Raw genomic sequence first — 26638 nt, forward strand, 5'->3', positions numbered from 1 at the left:
GGGGGCGGGCCGAGCGGCGGCGGCTGGCGTGGCAGCTGCTGGGGCTGGGTTAGGAGTAGGTTTTTTGTGACCGTTTCTGTCAGCGCAGACTGCTGTTTTTGTGGAGTGGATGGACTGCTCCCGTTTTCTCTACTTTCTGTGCACAGAGCCTCAGCTCCAAACTATACCCTTTTTCGTTAAACCCACAGAATCCCCCTACCAGATGGAACCAAGAGAAATAAATACGTATTTGAGTGAGTGAAGTCGCTCAGTCGTGTCCGACTGTTTGCGACCCCGTGGACTGTAGCCCACCAGGCTCCTCCGTCCATGGGATTCTCCAGGCAAGAATACTGGAGTGGGTTGCCATTTCCTTCTCCAGGGGATCTTCCCGACGCAGGGATTGAACCCAGGTCTCCCACATTGCAGGCAGATGCTTTAACCTCTGAGCCTAGATTGCCAAAAATGAGGGAGGCCCATGTGTCTGGATATTGGACCTGGGTAGGCCAGATCTCATTCAATCTACCACTGTACAGGTGCGAAACCCCGAGTTTAATTCAGAATTTAGGCTTCTGCAAGTAATTTTTGGTGGAATTTCCTTTAACTGGAAGTTAAAAAGTGGCATTTCACCGTGTGCTTGCCTTTGTTCCTCTCTTGCTTACCAAGTTAGTCTTTCTTCAAACTAAGGTGTTTTCTATGATTTTCTCTTTGAAGCCTGATTGTTTTTTTCTTTTCATGCCATTTGCTATGAAAAGGCTAAGATCCTTTGATGTTGTGGGTAAGGGGCCCTGAAGTAACTGCTTCACTGTTGTAAAGTGACCAGTGAGGGAGGTTAGAAATTTATATAGTCAAAACCTGAAAGCTGTTCTTGCAAATTGTTCCCCAACCAGCCTTTTTTCTCCTTTTATTTGGCTACAACTATCGTTCTGTCACCCTGACCAACACTTATCTCCCTATTTTACTTTATAGTATTAATATCTTCACCACTTCTACCCTCCAAATCTGTACCACATTTCTATTAATTTAACTTGTTTATCCTCAAGAGGGGAAGAAAGAGAATGTTTATGACTTTGTTTTGGATTTATTCTATGTAACAACCTTGAATAAGGTATTATGTTCTTAAACCTCATTTTGCTCATCAGTGAAATGGACGTAATAGTGCCTACTTCATGGTCAAAGCTTATAAAGTTCTTAGGGCAGGACCTGGTGTACAGCAAACATTCTTAAATAAGAGCTGTTGCTACTACATTACCACTACATCATTCCTAGTAACCATAGCTCCTGAAGTCCACTTTGCCCTCCACAGTCCCTTAAACACCTGTTCTAGCCCTTAATTTCTTCAAATGCCTAAATTCTAATAATTTAAAATTTCTAGAATTTTTTTTTGATTCCCCAAATCCAGTAATCCAGACTAGTTTACATCTTGATATGAACATGTTTTCAAAATGCTTTTCCTTAGTGATGTGTATATTTGCTTCAGCTATTTATTATTATTATTATTTGTTGTTGTTGTTCAGTGGCTAAGTCCCACTCTGCCACCCCATGGACTGCAGCATGCCAGGCTCCTCTGTCTTTTCTTCTTTTTAAAAATTATTTGTCAGTTTTCTTTATTAAAGTTTCCATTTCCAAATGAAACAAAACAAAAGGTACATATTTTTCTAGAAACAAATAATGAATATTTGTTTTCCAGCACAATAATAAAACAAACAGAAATCTTGCTAAAGACTGCAAACTTAAAATTTGCTTTAAAAATACCAATGTGGTGGTGGTGGTTTAATTGCTAAGTTGTGTCCGACTCTTGCAACCCCTATGTACTGTAAGCCTGCCAGGCTCCTCTGTCCATAGGATTTCCCAGGCAAGAGTACTGGAGTGGGTTGCCATTTCCTTCTCCAGGATAACTTCCCAACCCAGGGATTGAACCCATGTCTCCTGCATTGGCAGATGGATTCTCCACTGCTGAGCCACCAGGGAAAAATACCTATAAAAGAATATTTAAAAGTCATCATTAGTTGTTGAGCATTAATCCCATAACTGGGAATTAAGTCTCGATAATTTGAGGTCTTGTTTGGGGACCACTCTTGGGAGTGTGCAGTTTGAAGTCCTGTCCTCTGCCCAAGTCTTGGATGGGGTAGGGATGGGGACCACCAAATGTCAAGTGGGAGGAGCATAAGGGATAGAACCTGATATGTGAAATATCTCTTTTTTGATTGCCTCTCTTTCATGTGTGTGTGCATGTGAAGTCACATCAGTCATTTCTGACTCTTTGTGACCCTATGGACCTTAAGCTGCCAGGCTCCTCTGACCCTGGGATTCTCCAGGCAAGAATACTGGAGTGGGTTGCCATGCCCTTCTCCAGGGCATCTTCCCAACCCAGAGATGGAACCCGAGTTTCTTATGTCTCCTGCATTGGCAGGCAGGTTCTTTACCACTAGCACCACCTGAGAAACCCTCTCTTTCATGGGGTATAGCTAACTCTACTTATTCTGTCAGGACCATTTTGCCCACTTTAAGGCTTCTGATTTGCCTGCCCAGTTTCCAATCACCAGCTTGATTTTTTCATTCTTTCAGCTTCCAACACACCACTTAGTCTCCCAGTTCAAAGCCTGGGTAGAATTCCTTATTCTGAGCTGTCCAGGTTCTGAGTAGTGTCTTGACAACTGATCTCTCATCCTGCCTGGGAGGTAGGGCAGACCGTGCATACACAGTGTAAGACTTCCAGATCTTCCCCAATTCAGTTCCCTGACTTTTCATTAAAGGAATGGTTTTTCCTCAAGCACAATCTTAGACCCATTGTCCTGACATTTGTGTGCTCAGTCGCTTAGTCAGGCCCGACTTTTTGAGACCCATAGCCCACTAGGCTCCTCTGTCTGTGAGATTTTCCAGGCAAGAATACTGGAGTGGGTTGCCATTTCCTACTCCAGGGGATCTTCCTGATCCAGGGATTGGATCTGTGTCTCTTGCACCTCCTGCATTGGCAGGCAGATTCTTTACCACTGTGCCACCTGGAAAGCACGGTTCTGACATTAATGACTTTTTATTGATGAACAGCTGTTCATGGTTGAATACAGATCATAAAGTCACATTCATTTCTTGATCAAGCAAAACAAAACCTTACAGCTTATAGAGTGACAGTTTTGAACGGATACATTTGAAAGCAAAGAATTATCTGGGGATAATTCTAATGGATTGATCTACTGATATTTCTGTCTACAGAATTTTGCTTGCTTTCAAAATGGTACATTTTAATATTATGGAAAACCATAATTTATTTTTTAATATCCAAAATTACCATTGCTTAATAGAGAAATCAAAAACCCTGAAGCAGCTTTTAAATTTCTTTTTTATTAAAAGAAAATTAACATTCTGTGAAACATTTAAATAAATATTTTTATCATAGTTATTTCTATAGCATAGCTTCAATTAATAGTAATTTTTATTGCTAAATACAGGAAGACCCAAGGTTTAAGAATAATTGAGAGTTTACCAGGTCCCTTCAGATGTCTGGATAGGAATGGAGAGAAATAATTTACTAGATTAGAAATAATCTAATCTAATCATAGATTAGAAATAAATTCATATAAAAAAATGGCATGAGCTCTTCACTCTTATGTTTCAGTAGAGAGGTTCAGCCATGTAATACCCCTTGGCGCTATCCATATTGTTATTAGAGCTATACTATAGTTCAGCTTTATTATGAGTTACATAGACCTGATTTGAGCAAGTCTGGCGATCTAATGCCATTTATGATTTCTAATAATAAATATGTTGAGATTCATTTAACCAATATAACTTTACAGTTTATAATATAATTTATCCTGTATGTGAATTGAAAACTAAAAAATTAAATAGGGAAGTCACTAGTTAAGACTCAGTGTTTTCCCTGTCGTGGACCTAGGTTTGATTCCTGTTCCAGGAACTACGATCTTGCAAGCTGCGTAGCGCAGCCAAAAAAAAAGAAAGCAACACTGAATCAATAATGAAAGCCTAATTGATGCTATAGCATGATAGACATTGTAGCTTTGATCTTGAACAAATTTGAGCCTTTCCTGCAAAATTAGGTTAATAATTCCTGCCTTATGAATTTCTTTTGTAAAGTAAGGGGCATAATGTACATGGAAATGTGTTGGAAACAAAGCAATAAAATCAATGAAAGCTTTTAGGTGCACAAGTTTATCCTCTTCAAGTCCCTAGAATCTTCTTTTAGCTCACAACAAGGACTAAGTCCTTCCAAGTGTCAGGTGAGTGCATGCTCCTCAGTTCTGTCTCGTCACAACAAAGATTTGGAGTGACGGACATTAAAGCCCTCAGCGTGTCACAGCTCTTGGGTCTTGGACAGACCATGTTATATCTCTCAGGTCTCGAACAGATGGTGTTATAGCTCTTAGACAAATCAAGTGTTACAGCTCTGTGTTACAGCTCTATTTTATTTAGACAATATCAGGAAAATCCATCTTCGAGGCGTGAGGGCATGTCGACCCAAAGACGTGAAGAGAAGAGCACCCCAGTGCGCGGGAGACAGAGAGAGAGACCCCGGCGCTTTGGCTCCTCTTTTAATATGTTTTTTCCTCCCCCTGGGCCTGCCCTATGTAAACTGGGCTAGCCATGAGTGTTGTCTGTTCTACCTGAGGTCCTCACTCCGGTCCTCAGACCTTCCTTTGTTCTGTTTTTGTGGGCTTTTCCCTTCCTTATGTTTTAGCCACTGCCATTCTGGACTGTTTCCTATTCTAACTACCTAACACAAGGAACACAGGGATGAATTTTATGTCATCAGCAACCAGAACTAGACATATATATTAGTAATGTGTTACAAAGGTGAAAAGAGGAGGAAACACTCAGCTTTGAAGCTAAGCTCTGAGTTCACCCCCCACCTCCTTTGCCTCCTTGGCTTTAAGGACATGGGGTGAAAGAGCAGCTGTTAGAACAAAAACACCTTCAACCCTTCTCTTCCCTCTCTGGTCTTTTCCTTATTAATTATGGTATATTTTTCTCATAATAGCATCCATTGCCACATTTTGTCCATTTTTTCTTCTCAGAGTCTATTATCTATTATCTTAGCATACCAGGATTATGATAATGATCTTCAATCTTCTAATTCAGCTTGGTGCTTCACTGCACGATTAATATAAATATTTTTCAAGCACATACTTCTTCGTGCTAAGGCTCCTGTTCAAAATAAAGAGAGAGTTGCTGTTGTCCATCAATTCAAATTCACCTTAGGAGGATATGTGTCTTGACTTTTGCTTTTTAATTTCTTAGTTTCAAACTGCTGCTCTTGGATCTTTCTCTGACCACCTCTGGCCCTTTAAAATATTAGACATATCAATACTTCTTGTTAAAGGGACTTGTTTGTATATGACGCACATTTCATTCAGTGAAAATTACTCACCTCCTCACAATGGAATATGTTTTCCTTGCTCTAATTTTTATGTGAAATTAAACGTTTTATAAGTGAGAATTTAATCCATATTATCATCATCCTAGAAGTTTCTAGTATAAAGAACTTAATTTGTTTTCCCTCTTCCTAGGAAGAATTTACATGTATAGAGGATTGAGAGGGTAACAGGCAGGAAGGCCAGGGGTCTCCAAACAGAGGAAATAGGTTGCAAGTGTGAGACATTTTTATCTCTCTCTCAAGTGGCAGGAGGAAACAAACTAGTGATATATTTTTTTCCCCTTCTCTATACAAATTTAAAAAGGGGGTTTCTCTTAAAATACTGTGTTGCCATAATGACACCTGGTCTCACCTGAAGTTAACTATTCTCAAACCTTGAGTTAACCAATGCATTTTTCTTATGGAAATGTTTGTCTTAAACTATGTTAATATACTATGCATTTATCCCAGACTCTAATGGCTCAGAACCTACTTGACAAACCATTATGTTATACTCAGACATTGTTCCCCTAATCTTTGTGAAAGAAACTATATGGTAATCTGCCCTTCTACAAGATTCAAGTCAATCGTTTTATGACCCGAGATGACTTGTCTGGTGCCAAGATTATCCCAAAATACATTTTATGAATGAGGGGCCTGGTGTCATTCTGAGTTTTGAGACATTCCTTTCTTTCATTAACAAACTGCTAGTGACTATATAACATCCAGCTGAAGACGAGCAGAGGGATACTCTTTCTGCCCCCTTCTGATGCCTATGTCAGAAGCTTTCTCTATCTCCTTTGTACTTTAATAAAACTTTATCATATAAAAGCCCTGAGCAATCAAGCCTCGTCTCTGGCCCCGGATTGAATTCTTCTCCTCTAGAGGCCGAGAATCCTGGTGTCTTTTCGTGGTTCAGCAACAACCTTTCAGGATCATCTGATTAAATACATAAATTATTCTGAAGAAAAACAAAAGGAAAATACTGTTTCCACACAGCCAGACACATTCAAGTATCTTGCCCAAAAGGAATCATCTTTTTCTGCTCATAGGCACAGGACCCATTACCATGGTAACCGTAACTAGTGGTCTCTAACTGGATGTGAATTTTATACAGTTATTTGAAATACTTAGGCATCAAGTCAAGATAAAGTGCAATTTCTGTAATATATATTTTGTTAGGATGTTTTTTATCTCAAAAATCTTATTGAGGAAAAGTTTCATCATACTGTCTATTCATTTGCTTAATTAAACAGCTTACTCAACACTTACCATGGGCACAGTGTGTGCTAAGCATGTTAGAGGAGTTGAAAGTACCTTAACCAAGAGTAATTTCTCTAGTAAAATCAGTTTGTCATGGGTAAACAGAATTCCTGGAAGGACAGTTTTTCCTAAGAGCTTTTTTAATTTTAGCAAGATCTGATCATAATAACTAGACTGGTATATCAGAGCCTGCAAGTAATGTGGGAAGAGGTCTGTAGCTGGGCACACTGTCCACAGTATCCAGGTACCCACTGTAACCCCAGGCAGCAGGCCCCTTCTTTTTGGTCTTAAACATGCTGTCTGCGGCTACTTTCAGGGAAGGCGAAGTCAGGGGAGATAAATCTTTATGTTTCTTTCGCTGGAGCTTGGACACTTCCTTTCAGCTAGTGCCAACCTGAGGAAACTGGAAATGCCTACTAATGAGAATGGAAGAAGGTTGTGACCCTCCAGTGGTTTTCCCAAACCAAATACACCATGGATTCAGATCAAGGGTTAAGCATCTCAGTTTTGGAGGATACACATAGTAATTTCAAGGATGTATGTGCTGGGGCTTCCCTGATGGCTCAGTGGTAAAGAATCTGCCTGCTGATGCAGGAGACACAGGTTTATTTCCTGATCCAGGAAGATCCCACATGTCTCTGAGTAACTAAACCTCTGTGCCACAACTACTGAGCCTGTGCTCTAGAGCTTGAGAGCTGCAACTATTGAAGTCCTTGCTCCCTAGAGCCGGTGCTCTGAAACAAGAGAAACCACTGCAATGAAAAGCTCACATACCTCTCAACTAGAGTGTAACTCCCACTCTCCACAAGTAGAGAAAGTCCACGCAGTGGCGAAGACCCAGTACAACCTCAAATAAATAAAGTAAAATTACTTGAAAAAAAATTGACATATGATGATCTCAAATAATTATCTCAAAATAAAAAGGTTAAAAATATTTGTGCAATTTGAAACAATTTCTTTGCCCTGGCATTGTCTTTGCCTACCTTCCCCTGTAGGGAGGACGCATTCCCTATTTTCTTGTTCTGCTAATATTTTGCCTGATGAAACCAGGAGACGTATCAGTTAGGATTGGGTCTCTGGTCAAGTAGCAATGCAACCCTGAAAGAGCAAAGGCTGGTATTGTCAGGGACAACCTCTTTTCAGCTCAGTTCTCTACACCTTCCCCAAAGGGGCTGGCGTTTGCCCTTCTGGTCCAAGGAGGCACCCTGCTCCATGCAGCAGGAAAAACAGGAAAGGCTGGAGAAAGGCAAAGGAATGCATCACAGTCATCTTTTAAGGTAAGTTTCTAGAATACGCCACAAGATTACTTCTGTTTTCATAACTCACCGTACACAAGTTTGTCACTCTTCACTGCACTCACTGATGAGAAATAGTCTCTTCTTCATGGCCCTGTGCCCGGCCACTGATTCTAACAATTAACACTCGCCTTGTGTTCATTACATGCTAGGCATTGTTCTGGTGTAATAAGAAGCCTAATGGGCCAGCGATTGACATAATATAGGCAACATTACAGTCGTAACAATAATAGGAGTGGCCATCCATTACTGAGAGCTTACTACCTGGTGGGCATTGTGTTAGAGGCCTTATGTATGATGTAATCAGTCCTCAGATTGGTCCTCATCGCAAGGTAGATATTTTCCATATTTTACAGGTGAAGAAACTGAAGATAAAGGAGACTAAGAATTTGCCCAAGGGCACAGAGGTGGTAAAACATAAACCTACAATTTGAACTGGAATTTGGACCTAGATATGTTTTTCTAAAAACTCTCTTCATAGTGAAACACTTTCTCCTACTTGGGGAAAAGTGGGAGGCAATTAAATGTTGGAGCTGGGATCTGGAGTTAGATTTGAATCTCAACTTTACTGTTAAAAGCTCTGCGAACTGGGACATTTGATTTAATTTTTAGGTTTTGTTTCCTCATCCGGAAAAAGGGATAATAACTTCATAGTAAAAATGTAAGGAAAGTGTCCATGTAGAACACTCAGTGTAGTAAGGATGTGGTAAATCTCTAATTATTATTAGTAGTAGTAGCAGTAGTAGTAGTAGCATTTTAGATAGCACTCTTTAGGATAAAGTGGACAAGAGGTAAAATTAGATGTATTACCCAGAAATCACTGCAATGATCAAAAGGTGATGGAACTTACAAGAGTAGAGACAGTTGTACAAGAATAAATGTTTCACTTATTATCAGAAATATAGGAAAATATTCTTATTACCTCCTTATTCTCTGTTCCTTACATTGACCAAGATGGGAACATCATATCGATTTACTTTATGAATTTTTCAGATCCTGAAGAAACAATGCTAATATACAAAGTATTTTTTAATGACTTGCTCAACAGCTAAGTAGCCACTTTTTACATTAAAAATTATTAAAAAAATTTAAACACAAATTTGTAAGGCAGAATTATTCAGAGAAACTTTTTTTTAAGTGGCTGGCTTATGAATGAAGGCTATGTGAAGCCATATTGCCCGTGGATTTTTAACAATTAAGCATTTAAAAAAGTCTTAGTTAAAACTGCAATTTTTCTGGTACAAATTTAACTTATATGCAGAGTACATCATGAGAAATGCTGGGCTGGAAGAAACACAAGCTGGAATCAAGATTGCCGGGAGAAATATCAATAACCTCAGATATGCAGATGACACCACCCTTATGTCAGAAAGTGAAGAGAACTAAAAAGCCTCCTGATGAAAGTGAAAGCGGAGAGTGAAAAAGTTGGCTTAAAGCTCAACATTCAGAAAACGAAGATCGTGGCATCCCGTCCCATCCCTTCATGGGAAATAGATAGGGAAACAGTGGAAACAGTGTCAGATTTTATTTTGGGGGGCTCCAAAATCACTGCAGATGGTGATTGCAGCCATGAAATTAAAAGATGCTTACTCCTTGGAAGGAAAGTTATGACCAACCTAGATAGCATATTCAAAAGCAGAGACATTACTTTGCCAACAAAGGTCCATCTGAAGAAGGCAATGGCACCCCACTCCAGTACTCTTGCCTGGAAAATCCCATGGGCAGATGAGCCTGGTAGGCTGCAGTCCATGGGGTCGCTACGAGTCAGACACGACTGAGCGACTTCACTTTGACTTTTCACTTTCACACATTGGAGAAGGAAATGGCAACCCACTCCAGTGTTCTTGCCTGGAGAATCCCAGGGACGGGGGAGCCTGGTGGGCTGCCGTCTATGGGGTCACACAGAGTTGGACACGACTGAAGTGATTTAGCAGCAGCAGCAGCAGTCAAGGCTATGGTTTTTCCTGTGGTCATGTATGGATGTGAGAGTTGGACTGTGAAGAAAGCTGAGCGCTGAAGAATGGATACTTTTGAACTGTGGTGTTGGAGAAGACTCTTGAGAGTCCCTTGGACTGCAAGGAGATCCAACCAGACCATTCTGAAGGAGATCGGCCCTGGGTGTTCTTTGGAAGGAATGATGCTGAGGCTGAAACTCCAGTACTTTGGCCACCTCATGTGAAAAGTTGACTCATTGGAAAAGACTCTGATGCTGGGAGGGATTGAGGGCTGGAGAAAAAGGGGACAACAGAGGATGAGATGGCTGGATGGCATCACCGACTCGATGAGTGAAATCCGGGAGTTGGTGATGGACAGGGAGGCCTGGCATGCTGCAATTAATGGGGTCGCAAAGAGTCAGACATGACTGAGCGACTGAACTGACTGACTGACTATAGTAACTGTTGGAGTAGGAAATGGCAACCTACTCCAGTATTCTTGCCAGGAAAATTCCATGGACAGAAGAGCCTGGCGGGCTACAGTTCATGGGGTCGCAAAGAGTTGGACACGACTGAGCAACTGAGCAAGTAATGGCTATAATAATTTAAGGAAAAATTTTAAAAGCAGCCAGCCAGAAACCTAGAGCAATTGAATTAGAAACTTTTTAACAAAGTCTGTGGCTAAGAAGCAAATTTTTAGAAATTCCCTTTACTCTCAAATGATTTGTCTAGAGAACTCCAGTCCTCTTAAAACTGAGTTCCCCTGAGATTATGGTTAATACTTCTATCCCAAACTTTTCCCCCTTTCTTGTCCTACCTCTGTTCCCCTCAGGATTGAGGAGTATCAAAGAAAGAGGTGGGGCTGAAACCAAGCAGAACCCTGTGGAGTCTTCCCAGGTATAAAAGTCCCTTCATATCCCCCATTATCCTAATGATAAGAACAGTAGAGTCACAAGACTCCTCGTCCCTCCTGAAGGAATATATAAAGCAATCTGATGCATATCTATGAGTTTCTCAGTAAAAACTAAGTCACCCCCACCCAGTGGAGGACGATGACTGTATGCTATCCACAAGCACGCAGACCCCAGCCTGGAGCCAGAGGGTTGATGGCAGAGATTCCTGAAAATCACCTTGTTACTTCACCACCGCCCAATGAGTCAGAATGTCCATGAGCTGATGAGGCATCCTGAGATCCTGTTATCTTCATCCTAATTATCTTCCCTAACCCTTGTTTAAAAGCCACTGGGGAGTTCTGAGCTGCCCTTTCTCTTTGCTTGCCACCCTGCAAAGAAACCCTTACTTTGTTGCAAACACCCTCTGTCCGAGTTTGGCTTTCTGTGCCACAGGCTCATGAGCCCTTGCTCTGTTACATTAGAAAAGTTCTTTATTGAAAATCTATGGAAATTAAAAAAAAAATCCAGTGGACTGAATACAGCTTGAGGTAAGGAAAGCCTACAGAGAGTAATCAGTTTTGTGGCTTTCACAGTGTTTAAATGTGAAGATTTCTGCATCTCTTCCAGAAGCCAAATGTAGGAATTTGTTCCTTAGATGTCACAATTGTAGTTCTTGGAATTTAGTTTTCCAAGCAAAAGGAAGTGTTGTGAAATGGAGAATAAATTGGATTTTCATTAGAAAATCTGGTTTTTACGTCTTTCTTGTCAGTCTCTCTCTCTCCTCCTCATTTTAATGGTAGAGTTTTCTTGCCTCTTTGGGGTGGAACTGAGGGAATTATTAGGGTCCTCAATTAACAAGTGGTGTGGTCTCATCAATTCTCTCAGGACATGAAAGCTGTTCCTCATGGAGTGGACTGGTGCTCCAGTAACATCAGATGGCTTCTTCTTCTTCTTCTTCTTTTTTTTTTTTTAACTGGGGCATAATTGCTTTACAATGTCGTGTTAGTTTCTGCTATACAATGAAGTGAAGCAGCCATGTGTATACATATTTGTTGTTGTTTAGTCTCTCAGTCATCATGTCCAACTCTTTGTGACCCATATACTGTAGCCTGCCAGGCTCCTCTGTCCACGGGATTTTCCAGGCAAGAATACTGGAGTGGGTTGCCATTTCTTCCTCCAGAGGATATTCCGGACCCAGGGACTGAACCCCCAAGTCTCAGCATATCCTTCATAGCAAGCGGATTCTTTATTGCTGAGCCACCAGTATCCCCTCCCTTTTAGACTTCACTCCCACCCCCTATCCCACCTCTCTAGGTCATCAACAGACCACAGACCTGAGCTCCCAGTGCTGTGCTAGCTATCTGTTTTACATATGGCAGTGCCCATATGACAGATGGCGTCTTGATTTCCCCAAGCTCCGTGCTGCATTCACACACTGAACAGTGAGTCTGCATCTCCTAATGTCAGACATCTCATAAGATGGCAAACAAAATGTTGAGTAAGGAAGAGCCTCACTACCTCCAAGGAACTCGCTATCTAGTGCTGTTTCAGCCTTCATTCTTACCCCCACACTTTCTGTCAGAACGCTCTTACTTGGCTAATCTCATGTTTATCTCACGACTTATTTCAGGCATCATGGTCTTCTGGTATCTGTCCTGCATCCATCTCCATCCTCTCATGATGCCCTCCCTCCAGTCAAGTGCCCCTCCACTGTACCCCTCCAGCACCTACATCTCTCTCCCGTGTACCATGTTACACTTCTGTGTATTGTATATCACCTTTTCTGCTACTGTTTCCCCAACTACCTTGCAGACTCCTGGAAGGTGAAGACACAATCTTATTTCTTGTAGTCTTTTCACTAGAATGCCTGTTATTGAGTAAATGCATACAAAGTAAATATATACAAAGATATCTGGATTTATTACATGGTAACATTCAGAAAACTAAGATCATGGCATCTGGTCCCATCACTTCATGGGAAATAGATGGGGAAACAGTGGAAACAGTGTCAGACTTTATTTTTCTGGGCTCCAAAATCACTGCAGATGGTAATGGCAGCCATGAAATTAAAAGACACTTACTCCTTGGAAGGAAAGTTATAACCAACCTAGATAGCATATTAAAAAGCAGAGACATTACTTTGCCAACAAAGGCCTGTCTAGTCAAGGCTATGGTTTTTCCAGTGGTCATGTATGGATGTGAGAGTTGGACTGTGAAGAAAGCTGAGCGCTGAAGAACTGATGTTTTTGAACTGTGGTGTTGGAGAAGACTCTTGAGAGTCCCCTGGACTGCAAGGAGATCTAACCAGTCTTTTCTAAAGGAGATCAGTCCTGGGTGTTCTTTGGAAGGACTGATGCTAAAGCTGAATCTCCAGTACTTTGGCCACCTCATGCGACGAGTTGACTCATTGGAAAAGACTCTGATGCTGGGAGGGATTGGGGGCAGGAGGAGAAGGGAACAGCAGAGGATGAGATGGCTGGATGGCATCACCGACTTGATGGAAGTGAGTTTGAATGAACTCCGGGAGTTGGTGATGGACAGGGAGGCCTGGTGTGCTGCAATTTATGGGGTTGCAAAAAGTTGGACATGATCAAGCAACTGAACTGAACTGAATAACTTTTCATGATTTAGCAAGATTAAACTTTTCATGTTTAGCAAGATTAACAACAACCTGGGGTGAGTATTCTAGGGAGCGGTATCCTGTAGAAAGAGCTCTGGGACTTGCTGCATTCTCCCAGCTGTTCCATATGCTTCCTGAGTGTCACTTGCTGGAAGGTGACTTGTGAATGTCACTTCTCCTTGCTTGCGACATGGCCACAAAGCCTTGATTAGAGTTATTCTTCTAAATTGGCATTTCCTTTAGACTTTTCTGAGTAGAAAGTGTAATTTTTATAGTATGAGAGCTTTTGGTTAACTTAGCCATGGTAATTTGTGGCTTTTTTGCACTCTCTAATTTTATCTCTTGAAAATAAGTATCTCTTTTGGTGTAATATTGGGTTGCAGGAGGTCACACTCTTCATAGTGACAGTTTTGAGTGGGAAGAAGGGGATAGCAGAAGAGTTTGGATTTGTTCAAACAAAGGACACCAGAAAGCTCTTCTTAGAAGACTGACCAGGGGCGGCAGACTCAGAAATCTAGGGTAATCTAGAATTCCTGGGATTTCTGTGGATCTGAAAAATATCAACTTTGACTGAAAAAAAAAAAAAAAAGGTTTAAAACAATCTCATTTCTCCAAAATCCTTAGAAATTAAAATGGCTTAGATCATCAGAAATTATACCCTTATGAGGATAGAGAAAAACAGATCCCCTGGTACAATATAAAAATTCAGAATGCTTTCAATCTGATCTAGAGAAATTGAGTCAAAACTAGACAGCTCTTTCAACTCTTTAAAGGATTTTATGATCTGTTGGGACAGCAACTTGGAGGTGGTATATCTACTTACAAATCAAATATTTCTAAAAGTTTTTAAAATGAAATAACATACAAACACAAAGAAGCAAAAGAAACTTATATTTTGAGGAAGTCTGATTTTTGTGATTAAAGCTAAGTAATACATTTTATATATTATAAAAATATTTTTAGCATATTTTCTTGAAAACATTAGACTTTTTATTGATGTGCAACACAACAGTTCCTAAATATGCAGTTTCTGTATTTGTGTTTTCAACCTGTTCTTCAGAATAGCACTTCAGTTGCTTCCTGAAAAGTAAAAACAATACAAACATTTTTTAAGAACATATAGTGTAATTTTAAAATATGTTTAATTAATTTTAACTTTCTTACTATTTCATGGAATGGTTAATAAGACAAAAATCAGTATTTCAGAGTTTACCAATTTAAGTTGCTCTTGTGCGGAACTGTGGAGAGAGAACAGTGGTCCTTATATATTGTAGTTTTCACATTCAAGTTTTCTTATTTTATTTAGTATAATTTTGCCGGGGTCCAGCCCCAGTTAGATCCAGGGATTCCCTCAGGAGGACGGCGTTGGCGACTGAGAGAAATAGAGAAAGAGATAAGGAAAGAATTTTGCAGTTAAGAAAATAGAGGAGAGAAAAGAGGCTGATATTCCTTGGTTTATGCAGAAAGCCAATAAAGCCCCAGCATGGGACTTGCTCTGTTCACGTAGGCCGCAGGCGCCCTCTCGAATAGCTGAAGATGCCCCACCTTAGGCACCTTCTCGAGTGGGTCTTAGAAGCCCAGGCAGGAAAGTGAACGCAGAAGGCCCCTGCACTCCAGGGAATCAGCCTGAAAAGGAAAATGAAAGAGAAAGAATGACATGGGGAGACCCAAGCTTGATGAGCATGGCCCACACTTTATTTTCCAAAGTAGTTTTTATACCTTAAGTTGTGCATAGAGGATAATGGGGGGGGTGGGGCGGGGGTAGAGTCATGCAAGGTCAGCAGTCCTTCATCCTTATCGAAGCCAGGCTTTCTTTCTGCAAACTTATCATATGCAAAACCTTTAGGTGATTTACATCATCTTCTGGCCAGGACGCCTGTTAACATTTTATGACCCTTTCTTCAGAAAACTTATTTTTCTCTAAAGGTGATTATTCTAAAGTCAGGCGCCACCCTCTGAAAGCATTAGATAAAGTTGCATTCCTATAGGGCAAAAGTGTGGTGGGCTATAACAAGAAAAGAATTAACTCAAGGGTCCAAGGTTACAAACATTAAAGCTACTACTTACATTTCTATATACCAACTGTATTAATCAGTATACTCCCAGAGACACAATAGGTAAGGGATATGGAAACTTGGCAGCAAGCATTAGCTCAACAAAGAAATCCTCTACTAGTTCTATTCTAACAATTTTAACTCTCTGAGAAGCTCTGCATTGTTAGAATATCTTAAGCTTCCCGTGCCTCTTGTGGTTGGGAGGCTGTGAACAATCACATGCGTAGCTGCAGGAGTCGGAACAAACCTGTCAGGCAAGCTAGAAAGTCATCAGAGGGGTTTGAATTGAAACACAGCTATTATGTCCAGGAGACTTATTAACTAGAGTTTTAAGTTGATTTTCTTACAGAGAAAGGTGGTTGGGGATAGCCCCCCGTTAATGTCAGAAGAGTTGGTGAAAGTCGTGAAATAGTAAAACAGACAGATTTTTGTTTTGGGGTAGATGCTCAGGCAGGTCCAGGGGGGCCCCTTGAGTTCTGATTCACCTTTGCATGTCAGATCTCTCCGCATGACCTTTGTCATGGGTGGGAACTCCCGTGCTGGCTCCCGGCATAATTTCAGGACTCTCTTAAAACTAAAATGCTGTTAATTCAGAATGCAAAGTTATTAAAAAAGAAAAACAGAATTTCATCAACTGTTGCTATCAGCTGAATATGTGAGTGTGTGCTATGTCTGAGTCTTTGCAATCCCATGGACTATGGCACGCCAGGCTCCACCGTCCATGGAATTTTTCAGGCAAGAATACTGGAGTGGGTGGCCATTTGCTCCTCCAGGGGATTTTCCCCACCCAGGAATCAAACCCACCCAGGAATCTCTTAAGTCTCCTGCATTGGCAGGCAGATTCTTTACCAATAGTGCCACCTGGGAAACCCCATCTGAATGGGAAAGAAAGTGAAAGTCGCTCAGTCGTGTGTCTGACTCTTTGCTATCCCATGAACTATACAGTCCATGGAATTCTCTAGGCCAGAATACTGGAGTAGGTAACCTTTCCCTTCTGCAGGGGATCTTCCCAACCCAGGGATGGAACCCAGGTCTCCTGCATTGCAGGTGGAATCCTTACCAGCTGAGCCACCAGGGAAGCCCCACCTCAAATTTATGTTTTAAAATCTAATGTCCAATGTGATGGTATTAGGGATAGGGCTTTTGATAGGTGCTTAGGTCTTGAGGGCAGAGCCTCCATGAATGCGATTAGTATTCTTAGAAGAGACTCCACAGAATTCCCCAGCCCCTTCGACCGCATAAAGATACAGTGGAAGTCTGTGACCCAGAAGAGGGCCCTTATTTGACAATGCTGGCACCCTGATCTCAGACTTCTGGCCTCCAGAATTGTGAGAAATTAATTTCTGTTGTTCTTAAGCTATTCGATCTTTGGTATTTTGTTATAGCAGCCTGAAAGGACGAAGACCATGTTTAAGTCTTCTCATGTCTTAATTGAAGAATTATGGATTATTTAGTAGCAAAGGGGAAGCTGTTAACTTTTTATCTGCGAAAAAAGTCCTAAAAAACACCATGAACAATATCATTTACCAATGACTTGAAAGTAGGATTTTATGAATTTTGTAAAATTCCAAAGTTGTAGATACAAGTAGGGAGGAAGTCAGTGAAGATAATTAAGAAAAAATCCGTTTAATGAAGAAACACAAAATGTACAGATATAATACTGTACAAATATAATAATAATAAGCAGTATTTATACTTTATATTTTAATGCTTCTTGGAAGAAAGAAATGAACTTAAGCAGTACCTATCACATGATTCTAAAACAGACAGCAAGTTTACTCTTACTAGAATTCTAGGGACAAGAAAACTGGCATTAAAATACAATAACTTGCATGCTGCTGTTTACCTTTGATCCCTCAGCTCCAAACCCATCCTCTCTATTATCTATAAGAGGCAGGGCTGGGACTTTTCAAATTGTGCTTCTCCCTTGACAGCTGGTTTCTAATTAGTTTCTACCAGGAGGAGGGAAGAACGGATTATTTCTTCTTGAAGCCCCAGGCTCCAGTTGTTCTGCCACTCTCCCAGAAAGCCAGCCTTATTGTTTCCCTTCATCCTGACTTTATTTTTTTTTTTTTAATTTTAAATTTAGTCTTGGATTTTAGTACTGAAATACTTCATTCTCCTTCTAAATTATTCAGTTCAATTCAGTTCAGTCATTCAGTCGTGTCTGACTCTTTGCAACTCCATGGACTGCAGCATGCCAGGCCTCCCTGTCCATCACCAACTCCCGGAGTTTACTCAAACTCATGTCCATTGAGTTGGTGATGCCATCCAATCATCTCACTCTCTGTCGTCCCCTTCTCCCAACTTCAATCTTTCCCAGCATCAGGGTCTTTTCAGTTGAGTCAGTTCTTTGCATCAGGTGGCCAAAGTATTGGACTATCAGCTTCAGCATCAGTCCTTCCAGTGAATATTCAGGACTGATCTCCTTTAGCATGGACTGGTTGGATCTCCTTGTAGTCCAAGGGACTCTCAAGAGTCTTCTCCAATACCACAGTTCAAAAGCATCAATTCTTTGGCACTCAGCTTTCTTTATAGTCCAACTCTCACATCCATACATGATTACTGGAAAAACCATAGCTTTCACTAGATGTACCTTTGTTGGCAAAGTAATGCCTCTGCTTTTTAATATGCTGTCTCGGTTCGTCATAACTTCCAAGGAGCAAGCGTCTTTTAATTTCATGGCTGCAATCACCATTTGCAGTGACTTTGGAGACCAAAAAAGTAAAGTCTGACACTGTTTCCACTGTTTTCCCATCTATTTCCCATGAAGTGATGGGACCAGATGCCATGATCTTCGTTTTCTGAATGTTGAGCTTTAAGCCAACATTTGCACTCTCCTCTTTCACTTTCATCAAGAGGCTGTTTAGTTTTTCTTTGCTTTCTGCCATAAGGGTGGTGTCATCTGCATATCTGAGGTTATTGATATTTCTCCCGGCAATCTTGGTTTCAGCTTGTGGTTCATCCAGCCCAGCGTTTCTCATGATGTACTCTGCATATAAGTTAAATAAGCAGGGTGACAATATACAGCCTTGATGGACTCCTTTTCCTATTTGGAACCAGTCTGTTGTTCCATGTCCAGTTCTAACTGTTGCTTCTTGACCTGCATACAGATTTCTCAGGAGGCAGGTCAAGTGGTCTAGTATTCCCATCTCTTGAAGAATTTTCCACAGTTTGTTGTGATCCACACAATCAAAGGCTCTGGCATAGTCAATAAAGCAGAAATAGATGTTTTCTGGAACTCTCTTGCTTTTTCGATGATCCAACAGATGTTGGTAATTTGATCTCTGGTTCTTCTGTCTTTTCTAAATCCAGCTTGAACATCTGAAAGTTCAAGGTTCATGTACTGTTGAAGCCTGGCTTGGAGAATTTTGAGCATTACTTTGCTAGCAGGTGAGATGAATACAATGTGCCATAGTTTGAGAGTCCTTTGGCATTGCCTTTCTTTGGGATTGGAATGAAAACTGACCTTTTCCAGTCCTGTGGTCACCGCTGAGTTTTCCAAATTTGCTGGCATATTGGGTGCAGCACTTTCACAGCATCATCTTTTAGGATTTGAAATAGTTCAACTGGAATTCCATCACTACCACTAGCTTTGTTCATAGTGATGCTTTGTAAGGCCCACTTGACTTCACATTCCAGGATGTCTGGCTCTAGGTGAGTGATCACACCATCGTGATTATGTGGGTCATGAAGATTTTTTTTTGTATAGTTATTCTGTGTATTCTTGCCACCTCTTCTTAATATCTTCTGCTTCTGTTAGGTCCATACCATTTCTGTCCTTTATTGAGCCCATCTTTGCATGAAATATTCCCTTGGTATCTCTAATTTTCTTGAAGAGATCTCTAGTCTTTCCCATTTTATTGTTTTCCTCTATTTCTTTGATTGTTCACTGATGAAGCTTTCTTATCTCTCCCTGCTATTCTTTGGAACTCTGCATTCAAATGGGTATATCTTTTCTTTTCTCCTTTGCCTTCGTGTTTCTTCTTTTCACAGCTATTTGTAAGGCCTCCTCAGACAACCACTTTGCCTTTTCACATTTCTTTTTCTTGGGTGTGGTCTTGATCCCTGCTCTTGTATAATATCACAAACCTCTGGCCATAGTTCTTCAGGCACTCTGTCTATCAGATCTAATCCCTTGAATCTATTTCTCACCTCCACTGTATAATCATAAGGAATTTGATTTAGGTCATACCTGAATGGTCTAGTGGTTTTCCCCACTTTCTTCAATTTAAGTCTGAATTTGCCAATAAGGAGATCATGATCCAAGCCACAGTCAGCTTGAGGTTTTGTTTTTGCTGATTGTATAGAGCTTCTCCATCTTTGGCTGCAAAGAATATAATCAATCTGATTTAGGTATTGACCATCTGGTGATGTCCATGTGTAGAGTCTTCTCTTGTGTTGTTGGAAGAGGGTGTTTGCTATGACCGGTGCGTTCTCTTGGCAAAACTCTGTTAGTTTTTGACCTGCTTCATTCTGTACTCCAAAGCCAAATTTGCCTGTTACTCCAGGTATTTCTTGACTTCCTATTTTTGCATTCCAATCCCCTATAATGAAAAGGACATCTTTTTTGGGCATTAGTCCTAGAAGGTCTTGTAGGTCTTCATAGAACTGTTCAGCTTCTTCAGCATTACTGGTCGGGGCATAGGCTCCAATTACTATGATATTGAATGGTTTGCCTTGGAAACAAACAGAGATCATTCTATTGTTTTTGATACTGCATCCAAGTATTGCATTTCGGTCTCTTTTGTTGACTATTCTTCTATTCTATTCTTCTAAGGAATTCTTGCCCACGGTAGTAAATATAATGGTAATCTGAGTTAAATTCACCCATTCCAGTTCATTTGAGTTCACTGATTCCTAAAATGTTGATGTTCACTCTTGCCATCTCTTGTTTGACCACTTCCAATTTGCCTTGATTCATGGACCTAACATTCCAGGTTCCTGTGCAATATTGCTCTTACAGCATCAGACTTCTATCACCAGTCACATCCACAACTGGGTGTTGTTTTTGCTCTGGCTCCGTCTCTTCATTCTTTCTGGAGTCATTTCTCCACTGATCTCCAGTAGCATACTGGGCACCTACTGACCTGGGGAGTTCCTCTTTCAGTGTCCTCTCTTTTTGTTTTTTTCATACTGTTCATGGGGTTCTCAAGGCAAGAATACTGAAGTGGTTTGCCATTCCCTTCTCCAGTGGACCATGTTTTGTCAGAACTCTCCACCATGACCCATCCATCTTGGATGGCCCTACATGGCACGGCTCGAGTTTCCTTGAGTTAGACAAGGCTGTGGTCTGTGTGATCAGATTGGTTAGTTTTCTGTGATTGAGGTTTTCAGTCTGTCTGCCCTCTGATGGAGAAGGATAAGAGGCTTATGGAAGCTTCCTGATGGGAGAGACTGACTGAGGAAACTAAGTCTTGTTCTGATGGGCGGGGCCAGGCTCAGTAAATTTTTAATCCAATTTTCTGTTGATGGGTGGGGCTGTGTTCCCTTCCTTTTATTTGACTTGGGGCCAAACTATGAGGGAGGTAATGAAGATAATGGCGACCTCCTTCAAAAGGTCCCATGCATGCACTGCTATACTCAGTGCCCCCAGCCCTGCAGCAGGCCACTGCCAACCCATGCCTCTGTTGGAGACTCCTGCACATTCCCTGGGCAAGTCTGGGTCAGTCTCTTGTGGGGTCACTGCTCCTTTCTCTTGGGACCTGGTAGGCACAAGGTTCTGTTTGCATCCTCTAAGAGTCTGTTTCCCCAGTTCTGTGTAAGTTCTGGCGGCTCTATGGTGGGGTTAATGAGACCTCTTCCAAGAGGGCTTATGCCATACCCATGTCTGCTGCATCCAGAGCCGTGCCCCAGGTGCAGTCCACTGCAGACCTGTACCTCCACAGGAGATGCACGAACACCATTCTGTCTCAGTCTGTGCGAGGTCTCTGGGTCCTGGTGTGCACAAGGTTTGTTTGAACCCTCTGAGCATCTCTGACCAGTAGGGGGTTTGATTCTAAACATGATTTCATTCCTCCTACCAACTTGCTGGGGATTCTCTGCCCTTGGACGTGGGGTATCTCCTCACAAATTTATGGCAATGTGTGGCCACAGAGAATGCTTTAGGAATGGGCATGTGACCCAAGCTGAGCCAATGACAACAACTTTGGGACTTTTGCTGGAAGTGTTGGGCAAGAGGTTTGTTCTTTCTGCATTAGCTGCATTAGAATGTAAACATGAAGATGCTGGTGGTGTTTGTACATGAGGCTTGGGGTGGATGATGCAGACAGAGTCTGGGAGTGAATCTATCACTGAGGAGAATGGAGCAGAGAGACGGAGACTCAGGCTCTGGATGATGTCATTTGAGTCTTTGGTTCTTGCTCTGCCAGAAATCAGATTACTTCTGAGTGTCTCAGTTAAGCGAGTTCACTTTATTGTCCAAACCAAGTGGAGCTGAGCTTCTGTACCTTGTAACTGAAAGAATACTGACGTAACCTGAACTTCTCACTCCCCACATTCTTATACCCCATCATATAATGGAATAACATTTCCACAGGGTGGTTTTGTCTTTACATTTGAAGCTATCACTCCCTTGGACAGCAAGGAGATCAAACCAGTCAATCCTAAAGGAAATCAACCCTGAATATTCACTGGAAGGACTGATGCTAAAGCTGAAACTCCAATACTTTGGTTACCTGATGCAAAGAGCTGACTCATCGGAAAAGATCCTGATGCTTGGAAAGATTGAGGGCAGGAGGAGAAGGGGGCAACAGAGGGCGAGATGGTGGGACGGCATCATGGACACAACAGACACGAGTTTCTGCAGTCCATGGGGTGGCAAAGAGTTGGACATGACTGGGCAGCTGAACCACAATAACAATTACTAATTAAGGAGAACAAAGAAGGAAAGAAAAGTGTACTTCTCAGTTTTGAGTACCAAATTCAATTCACTAGCTGTATCAACAGAGGATGAGGTGGTTAGATGGAATCATGGACACAACAGACACGAGTTTCAGCAAACTCCAGGAGATGGTGAAGAACAGGGAAGCCTGGGGTGCAACTGTCCATGGGGTCACCAAGAGTCAGACACGACTGAGCAGCTGAACAACAACTTCCTTAATGGCCGAGACTCTTTGTGACCATAGCGGTGCCATGCTGCGGTCTTTCTTCAGTAAACATTTTCTGATACTTTAGTACGTGGAGACAAACAGCATGTACCGTGCTTACCTAGAGTACGTTCAATGTCAAAACTGCAGTCATAAATATTTCCAAGAGCAACACTCTTCCCAGCAGACAGCTTATCACTGTAGTCACTATCTGGGCAGCTGTACCCACAGTGGACGCTTTGCTGTTGCTGCTGCCGCTGCTGCTACTGCCCGGGCTGGAGACAGACTGCGAAGCCAGGCCGAGAGGCCGGGACTCCACCCGAACAAACTCATCCAGGATAAATTCAATCTTAAAATTTTCTCCTGGGGGGGAAAAAATAAGCAGTGTTTGACTTCCTTTTATTATCTGTTTGTTGTCATACACTTCCAACTGGGTTTTCATCAACTTACAAATACTGTATAACCCCTAATGAAGTACTTTTGGAAACTGAGTCAAATGAACTGAAGTATAAACAATGGTAGAGAGGGTCTCAGAGTCAGAAGTGTTCTATTTGCCATAGTTAACTTCCCTGGTGGCTCAGATGGTCAGGAATCCACCTGCAGTGCAGAAAACCCAGGTTCAATCTCTGGGTCAGGAAAATCCCCTGGAGAAGGGATTGGCTACCCACTCTAGTATTCCTGCCTGGAGAATTCCATGGACAGAGGAGCCTGGAGGGCTACAGTCCATGGAGTCACAAAGAGTCAGACAGAACTGAGCGACTAATACGTTCACTTCTATCTGCTCATCAGCTATGGACAGGAGGACTCTGGATAGATTTTCCTTCTGGACCATCAATACCTACTTCTTAGGGGTTCTCTCCTAGTGCCCAGGACTGGCTGTTAGAAACAAAGGACAGTATGGAAGAGAGCTGAGGGTGCCGAGCCTTGTCTGATCATTGTACACTTGACCAAGGAGCAATGGAAAGACACTTAATCACTTTTCTTGCATACGCTTTGTTGTTTGTACAGTTTTACAGTGGTTAATCTACAAACTGGCTAACTGATCTAAAAATCATGAAGAGATGACTATATTTGACCTTCCTTACTGTACACAAGCAGGGAACTGAAAGCCTACACTTACGGGAAAAAAGAAAGCAAGAAATAAGGAAGAAAGGAGGAAGGGAGGGAGGGAGGAAGAGAATTAGAAATAACAGATAGACACTCCAAGGGAAGCTTTGAACTCTAAAGGAAAATTTACTGGATAAAAGGAGAGCACTATTTTGTTATCATGAAAAGTGTCAAAATCTACATTATTGCTTCAGCACTCTAGTGATCCCAGTTACTTTGGAACACTGACTTTGAAAATGGTACTATGAAGACCTTGATCCTCAGGTTGGGTCTTTGCCACTGGGCACCTTCTGAGTCTACCTTCCCAGGGAGGTGGGCAACCTTCTTTCAGAGGGGGTTCTTGTCAAGTGCCTCATAGCTCATCATTTAGGCTGACTGTTAGAGCTTATAGGACACTGCAGGCTCTTGCCCCAGGGCACAATGTTGAACTCATTGCCACTGGATTTCCATAAAACTCTAGGTTGAGATATTGCTGCCCAGTAGGAAGATCAAGTTTCTCTGTTTTGGAATGATTTTAGCTTTTGATATTTAGGTCTTATGAAAAAAAAAAATCCAGATTATTGTTAGAATTTCTTTAACTTATTTTACTCTTTATTTTTTTATTTTTATTTTTTTTAAAGAGAATTTATTTTTGGCTGTGTTGGGTTTTCATTGCTGTGCTGAGCAGGGGCAACTCTCTAATTGCAGTGCAAGGGTTTCTTATTGTGGTGGCTTCTCTTGTTGCAGAGCATGGGCTCTAAAGCTCAGGCTTAGTTGTTTTGTGGCATGTGAAATCTTCCCGGATCAGGGATCAAACCCATCTCCTGCACGGGCACATGGATTCTTTACCACTGAGCCACCAGGAAAGCCCTATTGTGGCTTTTATTCTGACTTTTAGTATGTGTATGTTTGAAATAAGATTGGTGAGGAGAGTTAGGGCTAAGATAAAACTTTTTCAGGAGTTAGGGCTTATAAAGGTCCTAAATGAGCCCTGGGTTGAGGTAAACAGAGTAATGCTGGTCTGTCTCCAGTACAGAGAGTCTATTTCCTTCCTTTTGACATTGATTCATCTATCATCACTAGAGACCTACTTTTTGGATGTATCATTTTTGCCATGGTAGAAAGGCTTTTACCAGTTGAAGCTATGCCATCAGTCCACATGGAAATAATATAAGAAACCTCACTGTGGGAGTTGTGACTATATTTACTCTAACCATGTTGAAGAGATCATGAGTATACTTCATGAGAACTCACAGGAGACATCTGTTCTGGTCTCAGAGCAAATTGTAATTCATCAGAGCGACTGTTTCATCTTTAGAGAGCTATGAATCATGAAAACGCTCATGTTTTCTCCTTGGCTTATAGAAAGACTAGAACCCACTTTCCAGCCCAACTCTGAACTCCAGCATGGGCCATTAAAATTACCTGATACTATCTTACCCTTTCTTTTCTTGAACTGAAAACTCTATATATTAAATTTTCTTACTATACATGTAATATGTAATTTTTACATAGACGATGTAGAAAAATTACACATGGATAAGGAAGAAAATATGAATCATGATATAATTTTGATTTACATCCTCAAATTACCTGTTTTAATTCCCTTAATTGCTTATTTTATTTTTCACCTTGTTTTGCATATTAGATATATTTTTGTAAGCTAGACATTCTGATTTCTATAATTTATTGAGCAGAGTAGTACAGACCGCTTTGTTCATTAAAAGGAAATTATAATTATCCTTATTTATGGGTATACATGTGAGGATCAAAAATAGTACACTCACCTGTTCTAAGAAGAGTAAGATCTGTGTAGTTGGCCCAACAGCTGCTAAACGGAATTGTTGTATTTCCACTAAGTCCACTGATTTGGTTATTATTGGAGTCCTTTAGTACAGCCTTCAAAGCCAGTGCAGTAATCCCAACTGATACACAATTACCCTAAAGAAAAAAAGAGTAGAGCATTACAACAACTGGCCTGTTACCATGCTTTTTTTTTTTTTTCTAAAAAAAAAAAAAAAAAAGAGATATATGGAACTTTATCTTTTTAAATGTCTCATTTCAAATTTTAAATCTACAGAAGCTCCTTTTCCTACACAAAGAGTTCAAATAACAAGCTGTGGAGCAAGTTCACAGAGAAGGCACATTTTTAAAACATACAAGACGATATTCATAGATAACAGTCCAAAGTTGAAGAGGCAGTGCCATTCCCAGTTTGCCAGTGTACCGGGATTAGTGAAGTTGGCTCACCCTCCAGAATTGATAACTTCATTCTTCCACTTAAAGAAATCTCTGAGTTATAACTTACATCGGCATCTTCTGCCTTTACTGAAGGCTGTTGAGAAAATGGCTGTCCCAGCTGTGTGGCCACCGGCTGAGTGACCACTGAGAGCGAAGTCACAAGGGCCACATGATGAACAGGAAATGAAAGCCTTCCAACCGGTTGGGCAGCCACCTGTGAATGGTCATGAACGATAGACTGGTTATCACATGATCGACTACATTCAGTAGCAAACTCGTCTTAGCCAGGCTAAGTGTTTAACGTTCATTGTTAAAAGTATGTTCAAGGTGTGAAGTCAATATTATTACAATATTTCCTCTAGAGCATATTCATGAAGCACTGTTGTAAATAATCAAAGTAAAGCATATTTTACACCAATAAATATTTTTTTAGAAGATACACTCCTTTTTCAACTACTTTATGATTTTGGCAATACTGTAAAAAAAAAAAGGCAACAATTAGAAAGACATGCTCTCTAAATTACTGTACTGAAATAGAAGAACAGTTAAAATAAGAAAGAAACAATGTTTTAAATAGCAAAATGCATCTTTCTAGTTGCATTTTCTTACCTTAGCCCAGCCAGAATCACTGGGGCTGGGGATAGGATCGGTAATAGACATGGAAGAGACATTAAATCCAAGGATACTATTGGTTTTTCCTAAAATTACAGCTTGTCCAAGAGAACCAGCAATTTCTTGGAGTTCAGGTAACTGCATCTGACCTATGAGGAAAGTGTTATGACACGTGGACTGTAAGAATATGGAACAGGGAGAACAT

At 41.1% G+C, this 26638-nt stretch overlaps 1 protein-coding gene and 1 long non-coding RNA gene across 2 annotated transcripts in view; one reads left to right on the forward strand and one right to left on the reverse strand.

The window, feature by feature from the left end:
• LOC129626948 (uncharacterized) overlaps positions 1-26638 on the forward strand; it is an 84854-nt gene that overhangs the window by 244 nt on the left and 57972 nt on the right. The window lies entirely within an intron of this gene.
• Positions 14239-26638, reverse strand: part of PKHD1L1 (PKHD1 like 1) — a 178619-nt gene continuing 166219 nt past the window's right edge. Inside the window, exons 74-78 of the mRNA XM_055546412.1 lie at positions 26431-26582; positions 25889-26035; positions 25368-25521; positions 22616-22857; positions 14239-14432 (exon numbers count right to left, since the gene is read on the reverse strand). Of these exons, the coding sequence (XP_055402387.1) occupies positions 22616-22857; positions 25368-25521; positions 25889-26035; positions 26431-26582 (695 nt within the window). The 3' untranslated portion in view covers positions 14239-14432. The remainder of the gene's footprint in view (positions 14433-22615; positions 22858-25367; positions 25522-25888; positions 26036-26430; positions 26583-26638) is intronic.

The sequence above is a fragment of the Bubalus kerabau genome, chromosome 14, assembly GCF_029407905.1.
Source record: "Bubalus kerabau isolate K-KA32 ecotype Philippines breed swamp buffalo chromosome 14, PCC_UOA_SB_1v2, whole genome shotgun sequence".
NCBI classification, from domain to species: Eukaryota; Metazoa; Chordata; class Mammalia; order Artiodactyla; family Bovidae; genus Bubalus; species Bubalus kerabau.